The 20,428-nt window shown below is 41.8% G+C and overlaps 2 protein-coding genes across 2 annotated transcripts; both read right to left on the minus strand.

Moving 5' to 3' along the window:
* Window positions 1-697: 697 nt before the first annotated feature.
* Window positions 698-16,220, minus strand: usp4 (ubiquitin specific peptidase 4 (proto-oncogene)). The gene is made up of 22 exons (XM_046075465.1): window positions 15,975-16,220; window positions 14,484-14,611; window positions 14,238-14,368; window positions 14,032-14,158; window positions 13,747-13,892; window positions 11,333-11,394; window positions 11,007-11,153; window positions 7,706-7,823; window positions 7,419-7,592; window positions 7,170-7,328; window positions 6,554-6,778; window positions 6,357-6,440; window positions 6,133-6,227; window positions 5,822-6,004; window positions 5,402-5,634; window positions 5,024-5,245; window positions 4,697-4,767; window positions 4,497-4,612; window positions 4,258-4,407; window positions 2,727-2,830; window positions 2,246-2,334; window positions 698-2,066 (listed from the first exon to the last, which is right to left on the minus strand). Exons 1-22 carry the CDS (start codon window positions 16,124-16,126, stop codon window positions 1,944-1,946), a joined length of 3,039 nt encoding a protein of 1,012 aa, XP_045931421.1. The 5' UTR covers window positions 16,127-16,220; the 3' UTR covers window positions 698-1,943.
* Window positions 16,221-16,490: 270 nt separating this feature from the next.
* Window positions 16,491-20,155, minus strand: emc3 (ER membrane protein complex subunit 3). The gene is made up of 9 exons (XM_046075466.1): window positions 19,889-20,155; window positions 19,327-19,498; window positions 19,170-19,227; window positions 18,898-18,991; window positions 18,378-18,482; window positions 18,144-18,225; window positions 17,933-18,012; window positions 17,445-17,527; window positions 16,491-17,363 (listed from the first exon to the last, which is right to left on the minus strand). The coding sequence occupies exons 2-9, from the start codon at window positions 19,479-19,481 to the stop codon at window positions 17,235-17,237; spliced, it is 786 nt and encodes a 261-aa protein (XP_045931422.1). The 5' UTR covers window positions 19,482-19,498; window positions 19,889-20,155; the 3' UTR covers window positions 16,491-17,234.
* Window positions 20,156-20,428: the final 273 nt, after the last annotated feature.

Consider the following 20,428-nt stretch of genomic DNA (forward strand, 5'->3'; position numbering starts at 1 on the left):
GAATTCAAATATTTCTCAGTTAAAAACAAATACTGTAGTTATCGGCAATAAGATAAATATGAGGACAAGAATTTATACACCTATTTTCAATTGTGTGATTATTTACATGTCTTCGGTTATCTTTGTTTGAATTGCGGTCATGATTTAGGGGGAAGAAAACATTAGCTGCATTTGGCAGCTACATTTTTTCAATTAAGTATCTAGGATTACAGATACAATGTAAAGCTTTTCTAGTCATTGGCATTTATTATATTAAAGGTAGTCATTCTGAACGACATAATGGGCAGGACCAACCGGCTAAATGGGCTCTTGGAGGCCCTTCATATCAACATGCTGTTCCATTAAATACAGAGTGCCATCTGGTTTCACTAGAAGACCCTTGATTAAGTAAATGTATTCTATTTATACCCAGTCACACTTACGCAAGACACCTGCAGCTGTGCTTCCTGGGAGAAGTATATGTCTAAGAAGACTCAATTAAGATGAAACAAAAGGGATTCTTTTCTTGTGCTACCAACAGAGACAATTTATTATCGTGTTTTACTTAACAGCTGAACAGTGGTCAATGGAAGGAAAATAACTGGCGCCTGCATTCAGTGAGAATGCTGTTAAGGTGCTGCAGTCCTGACCCCACCTGATGACATGTAGACTGTTCCTCGTGACAAGGAGCAAGTTCAAGTTTCAGGAATAAAAGCACCACTTTTATACTAGTTTATTTTGCGTCACTCCGTGTGCTTTGAAGATATCAAATAACATAGCCATTTCAATACAGAGCTGCATTAATGTACAAGACTAATAAGGACAAGCCATTGCAGGTGAGCTAGGGGTCCAATCAGGTAGCAATCAAAATATGCTTATAAGACACATTAAAATGATCTAGAAGTGTATGACAGACCCATAACCCTTAATGCTAAGGCTGAACCACACAATTCTGTCATGTCTAGTCTAGATACACCAGAAGCAGGTAGATAATGTACTCATGGAGAATTCAAAGTGCCTCCTTTTTAGTCAGGTTGCAGGAATCAAAAGGCCGCTCTTGCATTGTGATTTAAAAAAAAAAAGGGGGGGGGGGGGGGGGGGGGGGATTGTTTGCAGGGTAAGACTCCTCTCATAAGTTTAGGGTCCGAGAGACAGCAGAGCCTGTATTGTGCATCAATGAACAAAAAAAACGAAGGCTGAACAAGAGCAAGGTCGAAGAAAAAAAAAAAAAAAAAAAAAAAAAACTGCTTTCGCCATAACTCCTGCTTTAAAACTTTGAAACGAGCCTTGCCCCTCCTCTGTGGTTTAGATTGCAACACAGACCCGGCAGGCCGCAGGACAACTGCCAGCTGATCTGCAGCAGCAAGACAACCCACTCTACACAGGTGAAATAAAATCACAGGATTCTTTCAATAAGCATGGTGTGTATTGTTCTGTGTGCACATCACACTGTTAAAGTTTGCATTTTCCTCAGCACAGCAAGATTATCAGAGATAAATCTAAGCACAATGCCAGTATCCTGCTATGGTCTTAACAGTTGGTACATTTCATCATAAATACCTTGGAACGCTTTGGTTGAAACAACATGTGCATTTGGCTTTTTTTTTTTTTTTCCCCATGTTTCTGACTGACTTTTTTTTTTTATCTACGCATTTGTGGGCACTTCTAACATTCTGTTCATCCAGTGAGAGGACCTTTATCCATTTATACTCCTCTTAGTTCCAGACTAGTAAACTATGTTCAGAAATCAGTAGGCCACCCGCTGCAGGGAGAAAGTCTCTCAGGTCATTCTTCTGACAAGGCTGTTGGCTCTAGTTGACAACATACAAGACAGAAATCAAATAAAATACGTGGGGGAAGATCAGGTTATTAATATTAAGTCTGTGGAGTCCTCTGTCACTAAAGTAGCGCTGTGTGTGCGTCCGAGTGTCTCTATTTGCTGTATGTGTTTCAGTGTGTGTCCCTCAGTTTGTGTCCATGTGGTCATCGGCTGCTTCCGGGGCTCCTCCCATCGAGGCCGAAGGCTGAGGTTTGGAGGGAGCTTCCTCGTCTCTGCGCTGATAGAACAGCACGTAGGCTGCTTTAGTCTGCGAGGGAGGACACAGATAGGATTACACTATGCAAACAGGGACACTCGACACCAAAGGCAGAAAGCCAAGAAGGCTGCCGGCTCGTCTGCATCAAACATCGGTCAATGGATATAACAAATAAATAAAACTAACTACAGGATACAGAGATTCATGACCACTGAAGAGTCAAAACTCACCACAATCTGGTCCTCTGTGGCAGAGGAGACACTGCTGTCATCAAAGTAATACCACTTCCCATCCACTTTATTCTTGCCATAAGCTGTATCTGTTAGAGGGAAAGCAGTGTTACCCGAAAGCTATCCAGGCGGTTGGTTTAGTCAGGAAGAGATAATCTCATCAGACCAGTTCACCACAAATGCAAAAACATAGAGAACATAGACGTGATGTTTCCTATTGTAATGTAACTGATCAGTGTCTACATAGACACAGTGGCCGTTCAGCAGACCATCTGTTGACACAAAATTGTGTGCATGTTTAAAGACTAAAACTGTGTCGGCCCAAGACCTACAGAGTGGATTCATCATCATCAGCTAAAAAAACACAACTATTGCCAGCTCTTTATTGCATGTTTACATGGAGTGACATTGGCCTTTGCTTTCCCAGTGTTGTTTAAGAGACATAGAAAGGAAGGAAAAAAAACAACAAACAGCAACTTACAGTGACCTCCTCCCATTCCTCCATAGTGGTTTGACACGGCAACAAGGTCATATACGTAGGGGCCAGCCTTAGGGTCGCACACAAACTCGGACATGTTCAGATCCCTGACAAAGAAAATATCATCAGTCGCAGGGGGTAAAAAACGGCATTGCCACGAAACTGAATTAATAAACTTACATCCAACAAATAAAAATTAGTCAGACTTAATGTAAAACACAGCATATGGGCCCACTGTATGTTTAAGCCGACCTTAGTAAGCATGAGTCAGCCTTTTTTAAAGCACAGTCTTTTCTGCTGCTTGGTGTGTAGTGGATCAAGTTCCTTCACAGAGGTGATTGTGTGTTGCACACACAGTGCCAAGAGTGTGACAGAGCAGTTGGGCCACATAACACTGAGGCAACTTCTCCATTTTAAAAACACAGAGGAAATATTGTACTGTGTTAACTGGGAAAAAGGTTATGGACCTGTACAGGGTGGAAATTAGGGCTGGGCAATAAAACAGTAATGATAATAAATGTTCAATATATCGCCAATGAAGGTTTGATTTGATTCATTTGAATCACAAACTAATTAACATTTTTTTAATTAAGATATTTATTTTGTTGAGAAAAAGGACTAAAAAATGATTTACTAATCATATTTTTTAAAAGATTATATCATAATTTGTTTTGAATGTTCTACCTCAGATTTATGAAGTGATCCACTGTTCGGCATCAAGCGTCACGTTCAGACCATAAAGAAAAGTTTAACCACACAATTAACCATCTGGTTTCGTCAATTTTCACTCAGGAGCAAAAATCAGCCTTTAAACTTGAAATACATAATGATTTGCCATTTATTGTGATAATGATCAATATGGAATGATATGAAATTTCTTTTATCGTGATAACATACAGTGGAAAGGCTACTTTTGGTGTTGTAATTGTTCTTTGGGCGAGGTCAGTTCTCAGACAAAAGTAAATTTCTTGAAAGTACAAAGTATTTCCTCAGGTCACGGGGAGTTTCAGACTACAGCTCCCTCTAGTGTAAATGTTCCATTGATTCTGCAGTGTTTCTCACTTCTCACAAGCTTCAAATCAACACTCTTCTTAAAAGTGAGCTAAACAAAGTGGATCCATGGGCCATTTTGTCACAATCTGCCCTGCATTTCTAATTGATTTCACAGAGAATAAAATGAATGATTACAACTTTGCAGTAGTGATGCTGCTTCTCTAAAGAAATGCATAATTCTCAAGACACATTTAGAAATTCAGTTTAAATCTTTAGATGCCAAATATTCCAGCCAACTGTTACTACATTAACAAAACATAAACATGGAATTTCAGTAATCTGGTATTGTCATAATAATGCAAATGCAATCTAAAAAGTAAATCAACTGTCCACCTTCACAGGTGTTATTAATTATTTTACCTTGTTACTCTTTCAGGTCACTGGAACTACTCAACAGACACAACAGCGCCTTTTCTCTAGAAAACCTTTACCAGAAACATCAGACTGAAGATACTCCGACTATAATGTCCTGCCTGCATACCTGATGGGAAAGTCCACCACTGTGTCCAGTTTGTCCCTCCAACACCGGTTGTAGGAAAAACGCTTTAGGTGAACTACCAGAATGCGAGGCAGCGACCACAAGTCAAACTTCTTTGTGGCCTGTTGGTGTTTCTTACATGTTGGACAATACCTGCATACAAAAGATAATATTTATATGACAAAGACAGTGACAGAAGTGGAGGTTTGACCCTGAATTAGGCTGTCGCTGTGAACTCTTACCACGGATCATGTTCTCCAAGCGTCTCCATGGTTGTAAAGAGCTCGATGCATTCTCTCAGAGCCACAGTGGCTTTCTTTTTTTGGGGCTGCAGCATGCTCTCGTGCTTCTCATAGGCCTAAACACAATATTTACACTAATATAAACGGACTGTTTGCATACCCTGTCACAGGATTGTCTGATGCATGTTAAACCCACTGACCTCTGCTTCCTGTTCATCATAACATAGTTTCTTCAACTCTGCATCCCAGTCGATCGCCACCGTGGAATGTGCTGCAGAGAAAAGAGGTGCGTCAACACAAATAATAATCTTTTATAATCTTTATTTACAGAGCACTTTTCAAAATATGTTACAAAGTGCAATAAAACACATAAAACAAAATCACGATAAAAACAAGAAAACACTTAAGAGACTAAAATACATGTTAAAAGTAAAAATAAAATCTATATAAAATAACAACACACACAAAGTGGGTGTGAACAAATGAAACTATCAATGCACTTGGAAGTTTAAAAGATTTCCACTGACGATTGAGTTTGAGGACATTTCCATCGCAGGGCAGTGGGCTTATGTTGGCAGTTCCGTAAGAGTTGACTATGCTGAAAGTGAAGAGTTTGGCTGGCGTTGAGCACGGCTTGGCTGCGTCTCCTTTAGACCCATTTTCCAAGTCAGATGTCTCCTCTTCCTCCTCTTCGGACTGGCCATTCTCTGGCTCTGGACTCACCTGGTGTTCCATGGCCTCCTCCTCACCTGAACAGACAACGATGACACCTCGTCACTTTTGAGTTGTTTTTTGCATGGCTGCATTTTAAAGTCTATAGAAATATTCTGATGAGTAACGGCTCTCTGATCAATGTTTCCTTTACATTCTTTCAATTCTGGTGACAGATACTGTGAGCTGCTTACCATCATATAGCCCATTAGTTTCATTGCAGGTCCCTGAGTGGTTGCTGCCGTTACTGGAGCTGGCACTGCAGGAGGCCCCATCTGACAGGGGACTGCCACAGCCACCCAGGCTGGCATTGAGATTAGACGATGTGGAACATTCAGGAGCCTGGCTGCAGCTGGCAACCGTCGCTGAGGCCGAGGCCGAAGCCCTGCTTTCACTATTCGAGCTCTGGGATTGTTTTACATAGCGTCTGCAACAGGAAACAGAGGAGAATGGTTAAACAGCAAATACACTTACTTTTTATTATCTGTGGATTCAGTTACAACTCCCGGTACTAGATTAATTTACATTTGATTCTACATTCCCTGCCTTTCTTAAAACTCTCTTCACTAGAATTTGCAGTTTCCTTCCTTGCTGTCCAAACAGTAGGTTCTTACCCAATCCTCTCGAGGATCTTGTCATAAAGAACGTCTGCTATGAGGTTGTGTTTGGGCACGGTGATGAGTAAAGGCTGGCCAAACAGCATAGTGTTTGTGGAACTTCCAGCGTGTTTGGAGTGGCGCTCCCTGAAATATACAGGCAGGTTCATCCTCTCACTGTCCTCTTCCTGTACCTCGTACCTGCAAAGAGCAACAACACAAACACACATAACATATACAAACACACATATTATAGACACCTGGTATTCCACAGCAACCACAGCAGCTAACTTAAGACATGTCATCTTTTAGACATCAACAAAACTTACACAAAGATGTCATCTTTTTCCATGATTTGGTTGAGTCCATCATCCCGTCTATAGATTTTGTGGAACCTGTGATTGTAAACGTCAGCCACCACCATCTAGAAAAACAAAAAATTTGCCAAGTGAGCTCATACTATTTCCATTTCAACAAAAAGAAAATATCAAGCTGCAAGGATAAAGAACACTTTTTATATTATTCTATTGGTGTAAAAGGTTGAAGTTCTTACATGTTCAGGAGGGATTGCACAGAGTTTGGACAAGGCGCTGCACAGGTCTGTCACTGTACCCAGTTTAGGGACCACCACTCGATACTGTAAGACAAAAAAAGTTATAAAAACCACTACAAACTAAAATCTTAGTATTAGTACGACGGTATTAACTTGTATTAGTTTACTTGTTCAAGTCTAGAGCAATTCCGCCTCACCTGTGTGGGTCTAGACTGAGGGTCTGATCGCACCAGGAAAACCTCCATAGTACGGTCCTTCTTCATGGGCAGAGGCAGTGTGAGGTAGCAGAATGGGTCAAAGGTTACAGACACCTTGGAGCACTCAGGGCACACCAAAGTGGATTTGAAGAGGCCGTGGAAAATATCAACGATAATAGAGTCGTTGCGCAAACGGTGGTTCGTCCAGGCTTCCTTGGCAACAATCTGTAATTCCACAACCAATGGAGAAGAACTTTCATTAGTTTAAAAGTTTTAAAACCTGAGAAAAAATAAAACTGTAACTTGATATTGTAGAGCAATACTTTGAAGTCTTCTGTTGCTATAAAACAGACCAAAGCAGTGTGCAGCTTCAAAACAAATGTGTAGCTGTCAGAGACTAGCAGTCCTTGCAGCTCAGCTTTGAAATTTAAAGCGGATTTCAATTTCATCAAAACACAACAAAGCCAAGAGTGTTGTGAATGTTGATATTTAAGCGTCATCATATTCCCACATCAGACAGAGCCTTTGAAGTTACTTTTTATAGAAATAAAATGCACAAGAAAGTCCATAGTTCGAAAAGCAGCACCATCACACCATTTCCATGTATGAGTTATACCTCGTCTGGTCGGCCCTCTGCATCCCTCAGGGCCAGATAAGGCTTCTTCTTGACACGGTTCAGGTCTTCGTGGAGCCCGTCCAGCAGGAAGGCCAACAGCTCCTGAGAGTCCTGCTGCTGGTAGCCTGAAAACTGGGGGGCAAAGCGTCCGACCTGGGTCTGGACACAAAAGGATAGATTTTTACTAACTTGCTTGTAGATTGTGAATGGACACGTTCATTTCAGATGAAGTTGTCTGATGCGACTCACTTTGAAGGTACGTGGGGCCACGTAGCTGCTTCGGCTCAGCCACATCTGCTTCACAAGATCAGCATAGGCTTCTGCAATCTCTCCCCTCATTCCCAGGGGATTCTCTCGGTTAATCTCTACCTCGTACTCATCATTGGAGAAGTACTCTGTGAGTGGGGATGCATTGCTCAGGCACTGGAAGAGGAGGAATAACAAATGGATTATTTGAAAATAACACCCAAAAACATGGCGACTTTCCGTGAAGCTGTAATGTACGATTGGTTTGCTTTTTCTTTTTTTTTTTTTACCTGGAGGGCAGAGTTCATGAAGCATGTGTTGCCCAAATTGCTGAGACCACATAGGCCAGGCTGTGACTGTGACTCTCTGTAGTTGTAGGAGGAGCTGTATGAATTGTAGCCCCCCAATCTGTTGGAAGAGCAGATCTGTTACTGTCAGTACCCAACAGACACGGTGCTGTAATGAAGCCAGTACTTCAGGTATATATCAACAAGAGAATATGTTAACCAGCCATCATGTAATATAGCCATTAGGGTTGGGCGATGTCTACAAAATTTCCATTGGACGATGTCTACAATGAAACATCGGGATGGACGATGTCATCGAGTGCGCGTCTTATGTGCATGTGTTCTCGCACAGACTTCACCCTAAAAAAAATTTGGAAGACTATTAACTTGCGTTACAAATCACGGTGTATATTTTACGCACGGACCAGGTAAAGTGTAGGCTGCGTCATTATTAAGCCGACGTGCGGCTCACCTGCTGCTGTGATAGGGGATCGTGGGTGGAAATATACGGAAAAAAGACGAGTTCTCAGTCTTTTAGGCGACTTTATAAAACAATAATGGAGAAAATGGAGCAGATGGGGGGAGAGAGAGGCAGGGCAAGCCGGGGTTAGGGTTGGGCCGATAGACGATGACAGACATCACGACATTGAGCTGGCATCGTGATTGTAAATCTCAAATTTTCACATTATACCACCCTGTGAAAGCAGGTTTTAATGACCACAAACATTCTTATTATTGTTTATAAGTATGCTTTGCAGCTGCCTCGGAATTTTCTTCTCGCCACACACACCTACACCTCAGGTAAACACCCACACTCATCCATGCAAATCCTGAACAAATACAGTATCTCACAACAGTGAGTACACCCCACCCATTTTTGTAAATATTTGATCTCTTTCATGTGAAGAACACTGAAGAAATTATACTTAGCTACAAGTAGAGAGTGTACAGCTTTGCTGTCCCCTCAAAATAACACATCACACAGCCATTAATGTCTAAACCGCTGGCAACAAAAGTGAGTTCTCCCCTAAGTGAAAATGTCCAAATTGGGGCCAAAGTGTCAATATTTTGTGTGGCCACCATTATTTACTAGCACTGCCTTAACCCTCTTGGGCATGGAGTTCACCAGAGCTTCACAGGTTGCCGCTGGAGTCCTCTTCCATTCCTCCATGACAACATCACAGAGCTGGTGGATGTTAGAGAGCTTGCACTCCTCCACCTTCCGTTTGAGGATGCCCCACAATGTTCAATAGGGTTTAGGTCTGGAGAAATGCTTGGCCAGTCCATCACCTTTACCCTCAGCTTTTTTAGCAAGGCAGCAGTGGTCTGGGAGGTGTGTTTGGGGTCGTTATCATGTTGGAATACTGCCAGTCTCCGAAGGGAGGAGATCATGCTCTGCTTCAGTATGTCACAGTACATGTTGGCATTCATGGTTCCCTCAATGAACTGTAGCTCTCCAGTGCCGGCAGCACTCATGCAGCCTCAGACCCTGACACTCCCACTACCATGCTTGACTGTAGACAAGACACACTTGTCTTTGTACTCCTCACCTGGTTGCTGCCACACACGCTTGACCCCATCTAAACCAAATAAGTTTATCTTGATCTCATCAGATCACAGGACATGGTTCCAGTAATCCAAGTCCTTAGTCCTACGCTTGTTTGTGGGCTTTCTTGCGCATCATCTTTAGAAGATGCTTCCTTCTGGGGTGACAGCCATGCCAATTTAATGCAGTGTGTGGCGTATGGTCTGGGCTCTGACAGGACCCCCCACCCCTTCAACCTCTGCAGTAATGCTGGCAGCACTCATACATCTATTTCCCAAAGACAACCTCTGGATATGACACTGAGCAACTTCTTTGGTTGACCATGGTGAGGCCTCTTCTGAGTGGAACCTGTCCTGTTGAACCGCTGTATGGTCTTGACCACAGTGCTGCAGCTCAGTTTCAGGGTCTTGGCAATCTTCTTATAGCCTAGGCCATCTTTATGTAGAGCAACAATTCTTTTTTTCAGATCCTCAGAGAGTTCTTTGCCATGAGGCCCCATGTTGAACTTTCAGTGACCAGTATGAGGGAGTGTGAAAGCGATAACACCAAATTTAACACACCTGCTCCCCATTCACACCTGAGACCTTGTAACACTAACGAGTCACATGACACCAGTGAGGGAAAATTGCTAATTGGGCCCAATTTGGACATTTTCACGCTAGATGGCGGTGGGCTTTCCAAGTTCCACTGTGTTGACTTGCTGCTGCTGCTTCTTCTTTGTTGATGTAGGCTACTACAAACAATGGCGACTGATTGTGTGTTCCATTTGACATGGCAAAACGGAATTTCCGAGTTCCAAGACGAAAATTTCAACGGGAACACCCCCTTAAGTTGGATTTCTGACTTGGAAAATCGGGAGAACCTCACCAACCCCAACCTCAAAATCCAAGATGGATGCTACGGGAATGAACAGTAGTGGAAGCTGTAGTAATAAACTTTATCGCACTTCTGTCTTAATTGTGTCTCATTAAATCAGTCATACATACCGTCCTGACGAACTTATATCTGTAGCGATGTTGCTACGGTGTTTGTATGTGCAAAATAATGCGTAATCAGCCAGAGGCATCAAACTTGGTTTTCCCACTTAAATCTGTTGTTCAACTGGAACGCCTTCAACTCGGGTGAGACGTCATTCCCAGTTTCAACATCCCACTTCCAAGGTAAATGAAATGCACCATAAAACTGAGCAGATCATGTTGGAGTTGGAGCTGATCAATGAAGAGAAGACGTCAGAGAAGATGGCAAGTACGACCCTTGAACTGGTTGAGGCAGAAGAAGGATCAGCCTGAAATGCTTAGTATTGTGTGCTCCCAAGCTGCGTCGCTGCAACGTGTAGTAAAATGTTTGGGTAGGTACGCCATAGCCTATGGGTAAGTGTGTACCCTACGCCATTCGAGGAACAAGTCCAAATTGGCCCTTAAGTGTCAAACCTCCTATTGGGGTGGTATTGGCAATCAAAAGAACATCACAGCCTTTTGAATAAAGTGCAGCCATTTCACCAAGTCAGTAATGAATTTGATGTCAGGTGTCATTTCTGCAGTTACATCTCATTTCCCTTTAAATGTAATTTCCTGACCCTGAATAGACCTCATGCTGAGCTTACATGTGAGCACACACACCTTTCTCAATATTTTCTATTATGTCAAAGAACACTGTACAAGCCACATAAAGCATACAGTAAATGCCCAGGAGAAGTAAAGGATGGTATGTTCTGCATGAGGGAAAACAGAGATGGGGGAATAAATAAATAACTCTTGCCTGTTGCCAGAGGAGGTGCTGTTGTTAAGTGTGTAGCCAGGGCTACAGCTGCTGTCTCCATTGGTTACTGTTGAAGAGACACTGGCTGTTGAGTTGGAGGAGAGTTTTGGGGAGGTAGTGAAATTCCTAGATGGGGTTGTACTAGATCTGGTGAATAAGAGCAAAACAATGTTTTAGAGAAGCCCATTTGTAAAAACAAAACCAACAACAAAAAAAAAAAAATCTATGCAAACTTTCAATGTTGTGTTAACTTCGAAATTATATATAATTTTTTTTTTTCTCCTCTCCTTTCCCTGAATGACAAAATCAATAAGGTATTTGCTTACTTTGGATGAGAGGCTTGTCTGGGCCACGTGCCGTCCTCATTCTTTCGCTCAATCACAAGCACCTGTGGGAAAAACAAGCTGGATGAAAGTCACGTGGGCACAACTGACCTTCATGTCAGAGCTATCATGTCTCAGGCTTAAATTTAACATTATGCGACTGCCAAGTTCTTCCAAGCTTCAGCAGCTGCAGGTAAGTCTATCAACTGCACTTACTATAGCATGTAACACCTGTACAGTTTGATGTAATTCAATACAATGGCATGGAGGTGAAAGATAATTTTTTGATGGTAAGGTCAAAGAGGTATCAGCTACACTCTGTAGTAACATTTGAGGCCACAGTTTGTGGTGGTAGTGTAATAGATTGTGTTATATGCTAAAATGTCATTCTTTGTCCAGCACCCATTTATGTAAAGGGAACACAAAATATTAGTAACACTTTACATTACCCTTGCAATCCAACAACACTTCAGACCCATAACCTGACAGTCCCAACTAGAATTATACATTATACAGAGAGCCCGATCAAGTTATTGTTGTGCAGATGTTATTGGCCAAAATGAGCTAATTGCAGATAAATTGGTTCTGTATTTATAACAAATGTTTAAAAAAAAAAAAAAAAAAGGAGAGCTGGGTCCTTCGCTCATGTCAAGAGTGTTGCATAATTTGCCCCGCAGAGGGCACTCTGCAACTCCCCTCTTAACACAGCCACAAATGTGCCACAAAGCAAAGCAATCACATGACCGGAGTCTCCCAGAGCATGCTAGACCAACAACGGAAAGTAGCTATCTTCCCGGTGAGTCATTTGTCATGTGAACTACATGACTTAAATAATAATATAAATAGCCCTCATCACTTCTCCTCTCCTGAAAACATTCATGATCATTCTTGCCAACCTTCCCGTTTTTCATTGCTCTCTCTCCGTTTCCTCCTGGGTTCACAAAAGCATGTTTAATGTTGTAGTAGTTGAGTGGCAGAGGTTACATTGTTGACAAACTTGACTGAAGATTTATTTCCGTGGCAGTTGTAGCGACTTTTAATTGCCCATTGCTACATTAGATACCCCATAAAACTAGCTAATGCCATGTTCATCAGTGGAAGAGTGCTAACTTAGCTTAATGAGCAGTTCATTTTATAATTATTTAATGTATTCTAAACATATCTGCGAGCCAAACAAGTATCTAACACGGCTGCCAAAGAAAGTTATCTAGCTCCTCTTTCAAATGTACAACGTTGTGAAATCTCCAAGTTGTTTGCCCTTGCTGTAGACAGTCATATAGTATTAGATGCATTCAACAAAAGTGTCTCTATCACACATGGTGGTTGAAAAATGGTTTCTCATAGCTTGATTTGGATCAAATTAAAAGAGTTCTAGTAAAGGTTATGTTAACATAGTGAGGTCTCCTAACATAACAAATGTTAGGGATAGTCTCTGTTTATGTTATGCGTTTCAAAAGAAAGGAGGGGGGGTATCTGCAGATAAATCGGTATATCGGATTTTAAAATCCTCAAATACCGAAATTGTTATCAGTCTTAAAAATCCTTTATAGGTCAGGCTCTAATTATAACTTTAACACATTATAACTCTAATTATAACCTTAACTATAATATACAGTATATATAGTAGTACACACACACACACACACACACACACGGGGTGGGAGAAATAATTGATTCTTAGATGCATCGCGATGCAGACGTGGAAGATTATGATTCGATTAACAAATGTCTAAAAATCGATTATTTAAATGTTAATTGATAACATAATGTTGACGGAACGCAAAAGGCGGATCTCGCAGAAGTGCAGCGCCCGGACAGTCTGTGGAGCGCACACAACAGAGAGACCAGTGTTCCCCACTATTCGCCACCACTGCAGAATGAATAACCACCCCACTAAAATGTCACACAATCATTAATATCAGTGCCAAGTGATGATTTTAACTCGCACACTGTGAGCATGGCGACACTCGACGCTCTGCAGCTGCCCGCGTATTGTGTGTGAGGACGAGCAAGTGTGAGAGAGCGAGCGGCAGAATGTGACGGTGAAAGTTAACGGAGGAAAAATATCAGCAGTAAGTTTCAGTCAGGTAGTAAATGTGCAGTGTAGGTCGCTGTGTGTCCGTTAATAAAAGTCTGTAGTTTCTCCAACGGCTGGAAAAGTGAAGGCTGTTAGTCCTAGCTAACATCTCCCCTGCTCTCTGTTTTCATTTTATAATATGAGCTTATTGCAGGGCTAGTGTGTTGTATTGCACTAGACTCTCAGATGTTCCTGCTATTTTGTAAAATTCCTGTAAATGAATTATGCATGCACAATGAGTCAAATCAGTACGTTAGTGAGCTGTGCCGTTTTCAAAAGAAAGGGGAAGAGAGTCTCTCATTGATCTGAAGGTTGTTTGAATAACACAGCTCTACACTACCTGCCCCTGGAAGAGACCAGCATCCTGCACGGTGCTGTCGGGCTTGTTGAGTTGCTCATAGGTGTTGCTCATGTATTTGTTCCAGAGCCGTGTCTCCTTCTCTGATGGGATGTTGAACAGTGTCCTCATCTCTTTCTCTATAGTATCTGGAAAGAGGGGATTTGCAAGACTTGCTTATTATCTTTCTTGCTTGTTTTTTTACTCATTTCATGTGTGTAGCAAGCCATCTGTCTGGTTATTGTCAATGGAAGGTTGAAGCCACAGAACACCCACGTAGACACTCACCTATAGTATCAGCTTTACTGAAATGACGTGTGACCACATTGTCCATGTTGTCATTCTCACACAAGTTCAGCTCCAGCAAATAGACCTCCACCTTACAGTGCTTGACAAACATGCCATGTTCGACAACCTAGAAAAGAAAGAAGACATTTACGAGCTTAATCAATAAGCTAATGTTCAAAAAAACAAAACATCTTTAGTAAAATTACCTTTCTGACGATGGGTCTCTGGCAATCAAGGCAGCCATACCAGCTGACAAGCTTGTTCCATGCCTCATTGGGTACAAGGACATAGTCCAGCTCATCAATAAGGTGCTCTTTCAGGGCCTGAGTCTCCTGGTCTTTAAGGAAAATAAACAAAATCATGACTACAGGCTGAGAAAAAAAACAGCGGGATTTGTGCTGGTCCCAAGAGCAATCTAAAGTAACACCAGTAGATGTTTCTAACAGTTTTACCTGAGAACAGACCGGAGTTATCAATTGGTCCTGGATAGAGGCTACGTTCTCCAACATTGTACATGTCCCAGCTGTCAAATCCCACATACTTCTTCCATTGTTTGAACCACCTGCTGTCTATCAGATACCTAAAACAAATTGGATGGTAACAGTTAATGTCAAATTCATCCTTTGAGAAACACATTTGGATAATTTCGCCTAAACCTTTGAGGCTTATACTTCATGAAAGCATCGTCTGGCCACATGATATGTTTAGGATATCAAGCAAGAACAGAAAAAGGCCAGGAGACGATACAAGGGGTTTGTGGAGACACTGCACTCAGCCGTATGCCAACCCAGAACATTATGCAACACCAAACTGCCTTAGCATTTGCAGATATAGCTACAGCAAGCTAGTCTGACTTAATCTCATCCCAAGCGACAATCTCCTTAAAGGTAATAGGCTTGTTGGCAAATATTTACATAGTAAGACGTTGAGTCAGGAAACTCTGTTTTGTGGGACCACAGTCAGTATGGAGCAGCCTCAAATAGGAGGTCAATGTTAGGGGTATGATGTTTTCCCTTTAACCCGAGGTTACTTCCCCAATCTATGCAAAAGCTTTTTTTATTTTTTATTTTTTTAAATCATACATTTCAGCTTTAACACCATGGGATGACAGTTAATTTAAACTACAGTATCATGAAACAGTACCTATCTCATTTAAACAACTATATGAACATGTATGCTGAGTAGCTAGGAAGTTAGATTGATAACATAATACATGTGCTCTTCCCTTGGTGCCCATTTCTGTCAACAAAGAAGGCAATGGGAAGTATTGCTAATCTGACATTTCTCTGTTGTAATATTTAACTGCTGAGGTGAAGCCTCTTTAATACGCTTGGCTGCACTGTGCCCAGGCCTGAATGATCTTCAGAATCTGAAACAATGTTAGCTAACACAGGTAGCCAGCCGGTTCAAAGCCCAAGTCAGACAATTTCGGCTAACATGTCACAACAAGCAAGTGACGACATTGCATCATATTCCTGTCGGCGGACAAATTTCCTGATCACTACTTATTGAGCAACGAGCCGGTCTGACTGGCAGGGGAACCCACCATCTGAATCCAGGGCCTGTTCTACCAGCCGACTAGCCACAGCTGCAGTCAACGTCACCTAACTTGTCACAAAACAGGCATTAACGTTTAACTGCTGTGCAAATTACCCAATTAGCTACCCATGTCAGTTGGGCTGTTAACGACCAACGTTAACAGACATTACTACAGGCACCACTCTTAAAAGACAAATTGTAAAGTCAGACTGGCTAGCAGTTAGCGTGCTAACTTGTTAAACACTAGCTGGCCAAAATATCGGTAGCACAGCAGCTTTCGATTTCAGATGCAACCATCAGCGTCTTTAGCTTGCTAGCTTTAGCATGCTAGCATTTCCTGTTTCTCACTAGCTAATGTTAGCTTGCTAACGCTGAAACACCCGGAGAACGCTGCCGATTCTTACCATTCGTCACCCTTTCTTAGAGTTGTTTTCAAAAGTGACCCAATAGTCTGTTTTTGACTTTCGGTTGAAGGGGTTGGCATCTGTGCGGCTACCGGCTCCGAGTCGGAGTCTGCCGCGCTACCCGACTCGGGTCCGCCTCCCTCGGCCATCATGCAGCGAGTATGCCGGTATCGTGAACGCGCGGATGGAAGAGCCGCACTGGAGCGAGCATAGGAGCGCTGCTCATGGGAAGAGTTCTTCCTCTACGGTCAGCACACAGACGAGGAGAGCTGTCGGAGCGCTAAAGCATGACTGCTCTGCCATCACCACCGCCAGGCCAGGGAGTCACAGGACAACCAGATGGCAAAGTGTCCCAGGCCAGCAGTGCACCAAAAGGGCTACTTTACAAAAACATCCATGTAATGTTGTGACCTCAGAGCATCTTCCGGTGCATCAAAAAACCTTAGCCCTGACTTGACCTTTGCAAAGTGTGATGGCTGACATATAGTGATGCATTGCAACAAATGAAACCGGATATGTAGTCAAAACAGGCTTTATACTGTACAAAACACAAGGGAGTTACATGAACCAGTCTACATACTTCAAAAACCCAATATTTCAATCACACAAACATATTCTCTGCCAACAACTAATTAGTTCTGGGGCTGCTTCCAACTTTAAGCAGCTGACACATTACAGTTGATCTATCTATGATCTAACAAAATGAGCCATTTAGGAGTGTTAAAGTATAATGAATTAAATAAACATCATTCAGACCTGTAAAATGGTATTGTGTCCTTTTTTTTTTTTTTTTTTTAAACATGATACATATGAAGATTAAGACAGCTAGTATAAGCTGTGCATAACAGAAGAAAAAAAAAGCTCTACTAGCTCTACTAGGTAGTTTACATTCTATTACCTACTGGCATTAAGATCATAGTTGCAAGCTAATAATGCAAGTTAATAATGCATTTTACTAAGCAAAAAGCCACTTAATGTCTCCCAAACAGCTCATCCAGGTGAAATAACAAAGCAATGCTTTCTAATATCTATGAGACAGCAGCAGAACCAGTGTATTTTAAGTCCTTTCAGATGTTTTATCTGGACAGGAATGGTAAGGTAATACATGTGAGAAGACAAGAACCACACATAAGTGAATGTAAACTTTGCATAACATGATTAACATGATTTGTCCCATCTCTGCGGTTCTAACCATAAAAAACAAATCCCTGCAATGATCAAAATTCAAAGTGAAGGCTCCAAATAGAAGTGGCGGGTCCATCAGAAGATACCACTTGGCAGCTCCTTGCTGAACATGCCATCAAAGTCCAGCTCTCTGCTCATCAGATCCTCCTCTACACTTTCCAGTGCCCACTGATGGTCAGTCAGCTCCAGTGCCTCCCACTCAGCCTGAAATCAAGGATGGACATCATATTAACAAGAGCAAAGGCAGACCTCATTAATAAATTATGCTTAAACTACATTATATACCTTGAAAGCTTTATTTGTATCTGCAGGCATGGCCATGGCGGCACCACTCATCTGCTCCTGCATGATCCTTGACTGGTCTGCACCTGTGGCGATTGAAAAAATAATTATGTGAATGGAAAGCTGTTTCACCATATACAAGGAATTAAGAAATTCCCTAAAGCACAGGCTTTGCTTTAGACAATAAGGCTTCATCGATTTGTAAATATTACTGGCTAGGATGAATCTGTAGCTGAAACTATTATCAGACTGTTTGTATTGAAATTAGATTTCAATAGAAAATAGCTTTGTTAACATTAAGAGCTAAAGTTCAATAAAACAATATTATTAAGAGTCAATAAAATTACTACTTATAGCATGACAGAGTTGCTGTGACTGTTGAACTTTCTGGGAATCAGCAAATGTCGATAAACCATTTTCATTTTATCATCACACTTTACAACCTAGCCCAACAAAACACTCAAAATGATCTTAGAATGAGCTAAACCCACCATTATCTTGGCCTAGAATTAATGAGTACATGCTTCGTAGTCCAAACACATTCAGGAAATACCATGACGCTGAGCTCACCCTGGATCAGAAACGCACACACAAACAAACAGAACAAATGACAAGAAGGTCCCACACTGGCTTAAGCATTTTGAGATCAATACAGAAGGGCTACTGTAGTATCTCTCTGCAGATCTTGATTTATTAGTTTACCAGGAGGCATCCAGTGACAGCAGCTCTATTCCTTGCTGCAGCATGGGCTTGAAGCGCAGAGTGAGAGGGAAGGGAACCTTAGCTGTGTAACACAAGAGTGCAGAAAGAACATAAATGTGGGATTTCCATGTGAGCAATATCTTATTTGGTAGCAAGACTAATTAAAAGTCTTTTTTTGCCCCTGTGCATGCCACTTTCTACACCACAAAATCTCTGAGGGCGTGAGGTCATTACTTGTTACAAATCCAGAAAAAGTCCAGTTGATCCAGCCCCCAATGAGAATCATGGGAAGCACGTTGGTGACATTTCCTTTCATCATGTCTGTCAGCATGCTGGGATCTGGGAAAAGATACAGTGTGCGGAAAAATGCATTTAATATGCCCTTAATAAAAGTCTTTTTAATAATTGATAACACCTATACAGTGAGTTTACAGCGCTACAATAATGTGTCACATTAACAGCATGTTTTGGTAAATGTGGATATAAAGCACAAAACTCTCGAGATCTACACACTTTTATTTACACTCGCAACAGTTTGCTCTCGGTCCAGTCTGTAGTTTTTTTTATTTGTACAGGTTGTTTTTGAAGCATTTCATTTTATTTTAGCTGTTCTGGACATCATTTTAATAATTAAAGCAAGATAAAAAAGACATTTTTGACAAAATCATAAAAGACAAATTGGCTTCTCACTGTGGATTATATAAGACTGCAGATTGCATCATCACATGCTGTAGTAAACACAGAAAATGATTACCTGTCATCGGAGAAGGTGGAACCACCTTTCTTTTGGTCTTCTTGAAAAATCCATCTTCTTGATTATTGAAGTAGAACTTCCTCATCAAAAAGGACTAAAACAAAGACAGATTTTCAGTAACACTGACAAACAAATGCTAAAAGACCAGTTGTTCTGTATGGAGGGTGTATTTTTCCTATATTTTAGTTAATAACTTGTACATGGGCTGAAGACAGTTAGGACAAGAAATTATCTTATTAAGAATATACATAAATATAAACCAGCCCCCTCACCTGTTTGGGTATGTATTTTCCATTTTCTCGGAGAATTCTGCTCCGGATAAGAACCTGGCTGGTTGTGGAGATGGAGCAACACATATTAAAAATCACATTAAGTGTTTTGTTTTTCTACATATCATCATCATCCACCTCACGATTGAAGGTAACGTACCTGTCAGAAACCTGTTCTAACGTCAACTTCTTGTCACTTTGAAGAAGAATGGAAACATAATGGCGAATGACCCCGACCAGAAAGGTGATGAAGACAATGGGCAACACCACCCAAAGTCGGATGTTGGAGTCCAGCAGAAGCTCCGGCTCAGCCATCCAGCCTGGTGGTGTAACTACAGCCACAGAGGCGAGAATCACGTTCAGTGGACATGCAGGAAAGTTCAACACATCTTTTGTTTGTGTCAGATATTAAAAATGTGACGTTCTTACTAACGTGAGGCCTGTTAATTGTACAAGTTTGGTAAATGACCAAGAAGCGGTATGTCAGAGTAGCATGTCAAGTGTCAAGCGACAGAGGGGTGGGCTCAGTCCATGTAGCGAGCTAGGCAGCGTCATTAACGTTAATCAAAGGCATCAAGCGTTAAACAACCTAATCTAAACTCTACTTCACAGCACGTAAACGCCATTTTCTTTTACTAAACCAGCAGCAATGATGTGGAAAACTACTACAGATAAACAAAGCTGACGCTAGTGGTTCGCTAACGTTAGCCGGGGCGGGCTACCTTCTTCCTGATGTCCGGGTCACGGTTGGTGGGAGCTGGAGACTCGCCTTAGCGCAGCGAACACCACTTGCAGGGTTTTTCCCAGCTGCGAGTGACGCGAATCATGCGCTACGTAAGGTAGTTACAGAAACTAAACAACACTTAACAATTCGCATCCAATACCGCGACCATCGTGCTATGGTGTTAGCTCCGGGGATGAGAGCAGATTTCTGCTTCTGCAGCTACTCCGCATCTCACCGGGCCTGCAGCGCCACCGCGCGGTGATGGGGGGACGCGTCTGCCCGGGTCAGCCAGCGGCTGTCCCAAGTTAAATTTATGTATTTTTCTCTCTTTATTTAATATTTTCCTTCCATTTTCAGGTGTTCTTTGTGATCTGTTCTTATAATGAATAAAGATGCCTTGCTATAAATAAAGTTAGACTGTTTTATCGGGGGGGGGGGAAGTGTCACCGCCGTGTTCCCGGGGCGAACAGCACACAGGGAATATGAGATAACACGCTGTAGGTTATTTACACTTAGCCGACCAAAGACTGGAGTAATA

Source organism: Micropterus dolomieu, linkage group LG18 (assembly GCF_021292245.1).
Source record: "Micropterus dolomieu isolate WLL.071019.BEF.003 ecotype Adirondacks linkage group LG18, ASM2129224v1, whole genome shotgun sequence".
Taxonomy (NCBI): domain Eukaryota; kingdom Metazoa; phylum Chordata; class Actinopteri; order Centrarchiformes; family Centrarchidae; genus Micropterus; species Micropterus dolomieu.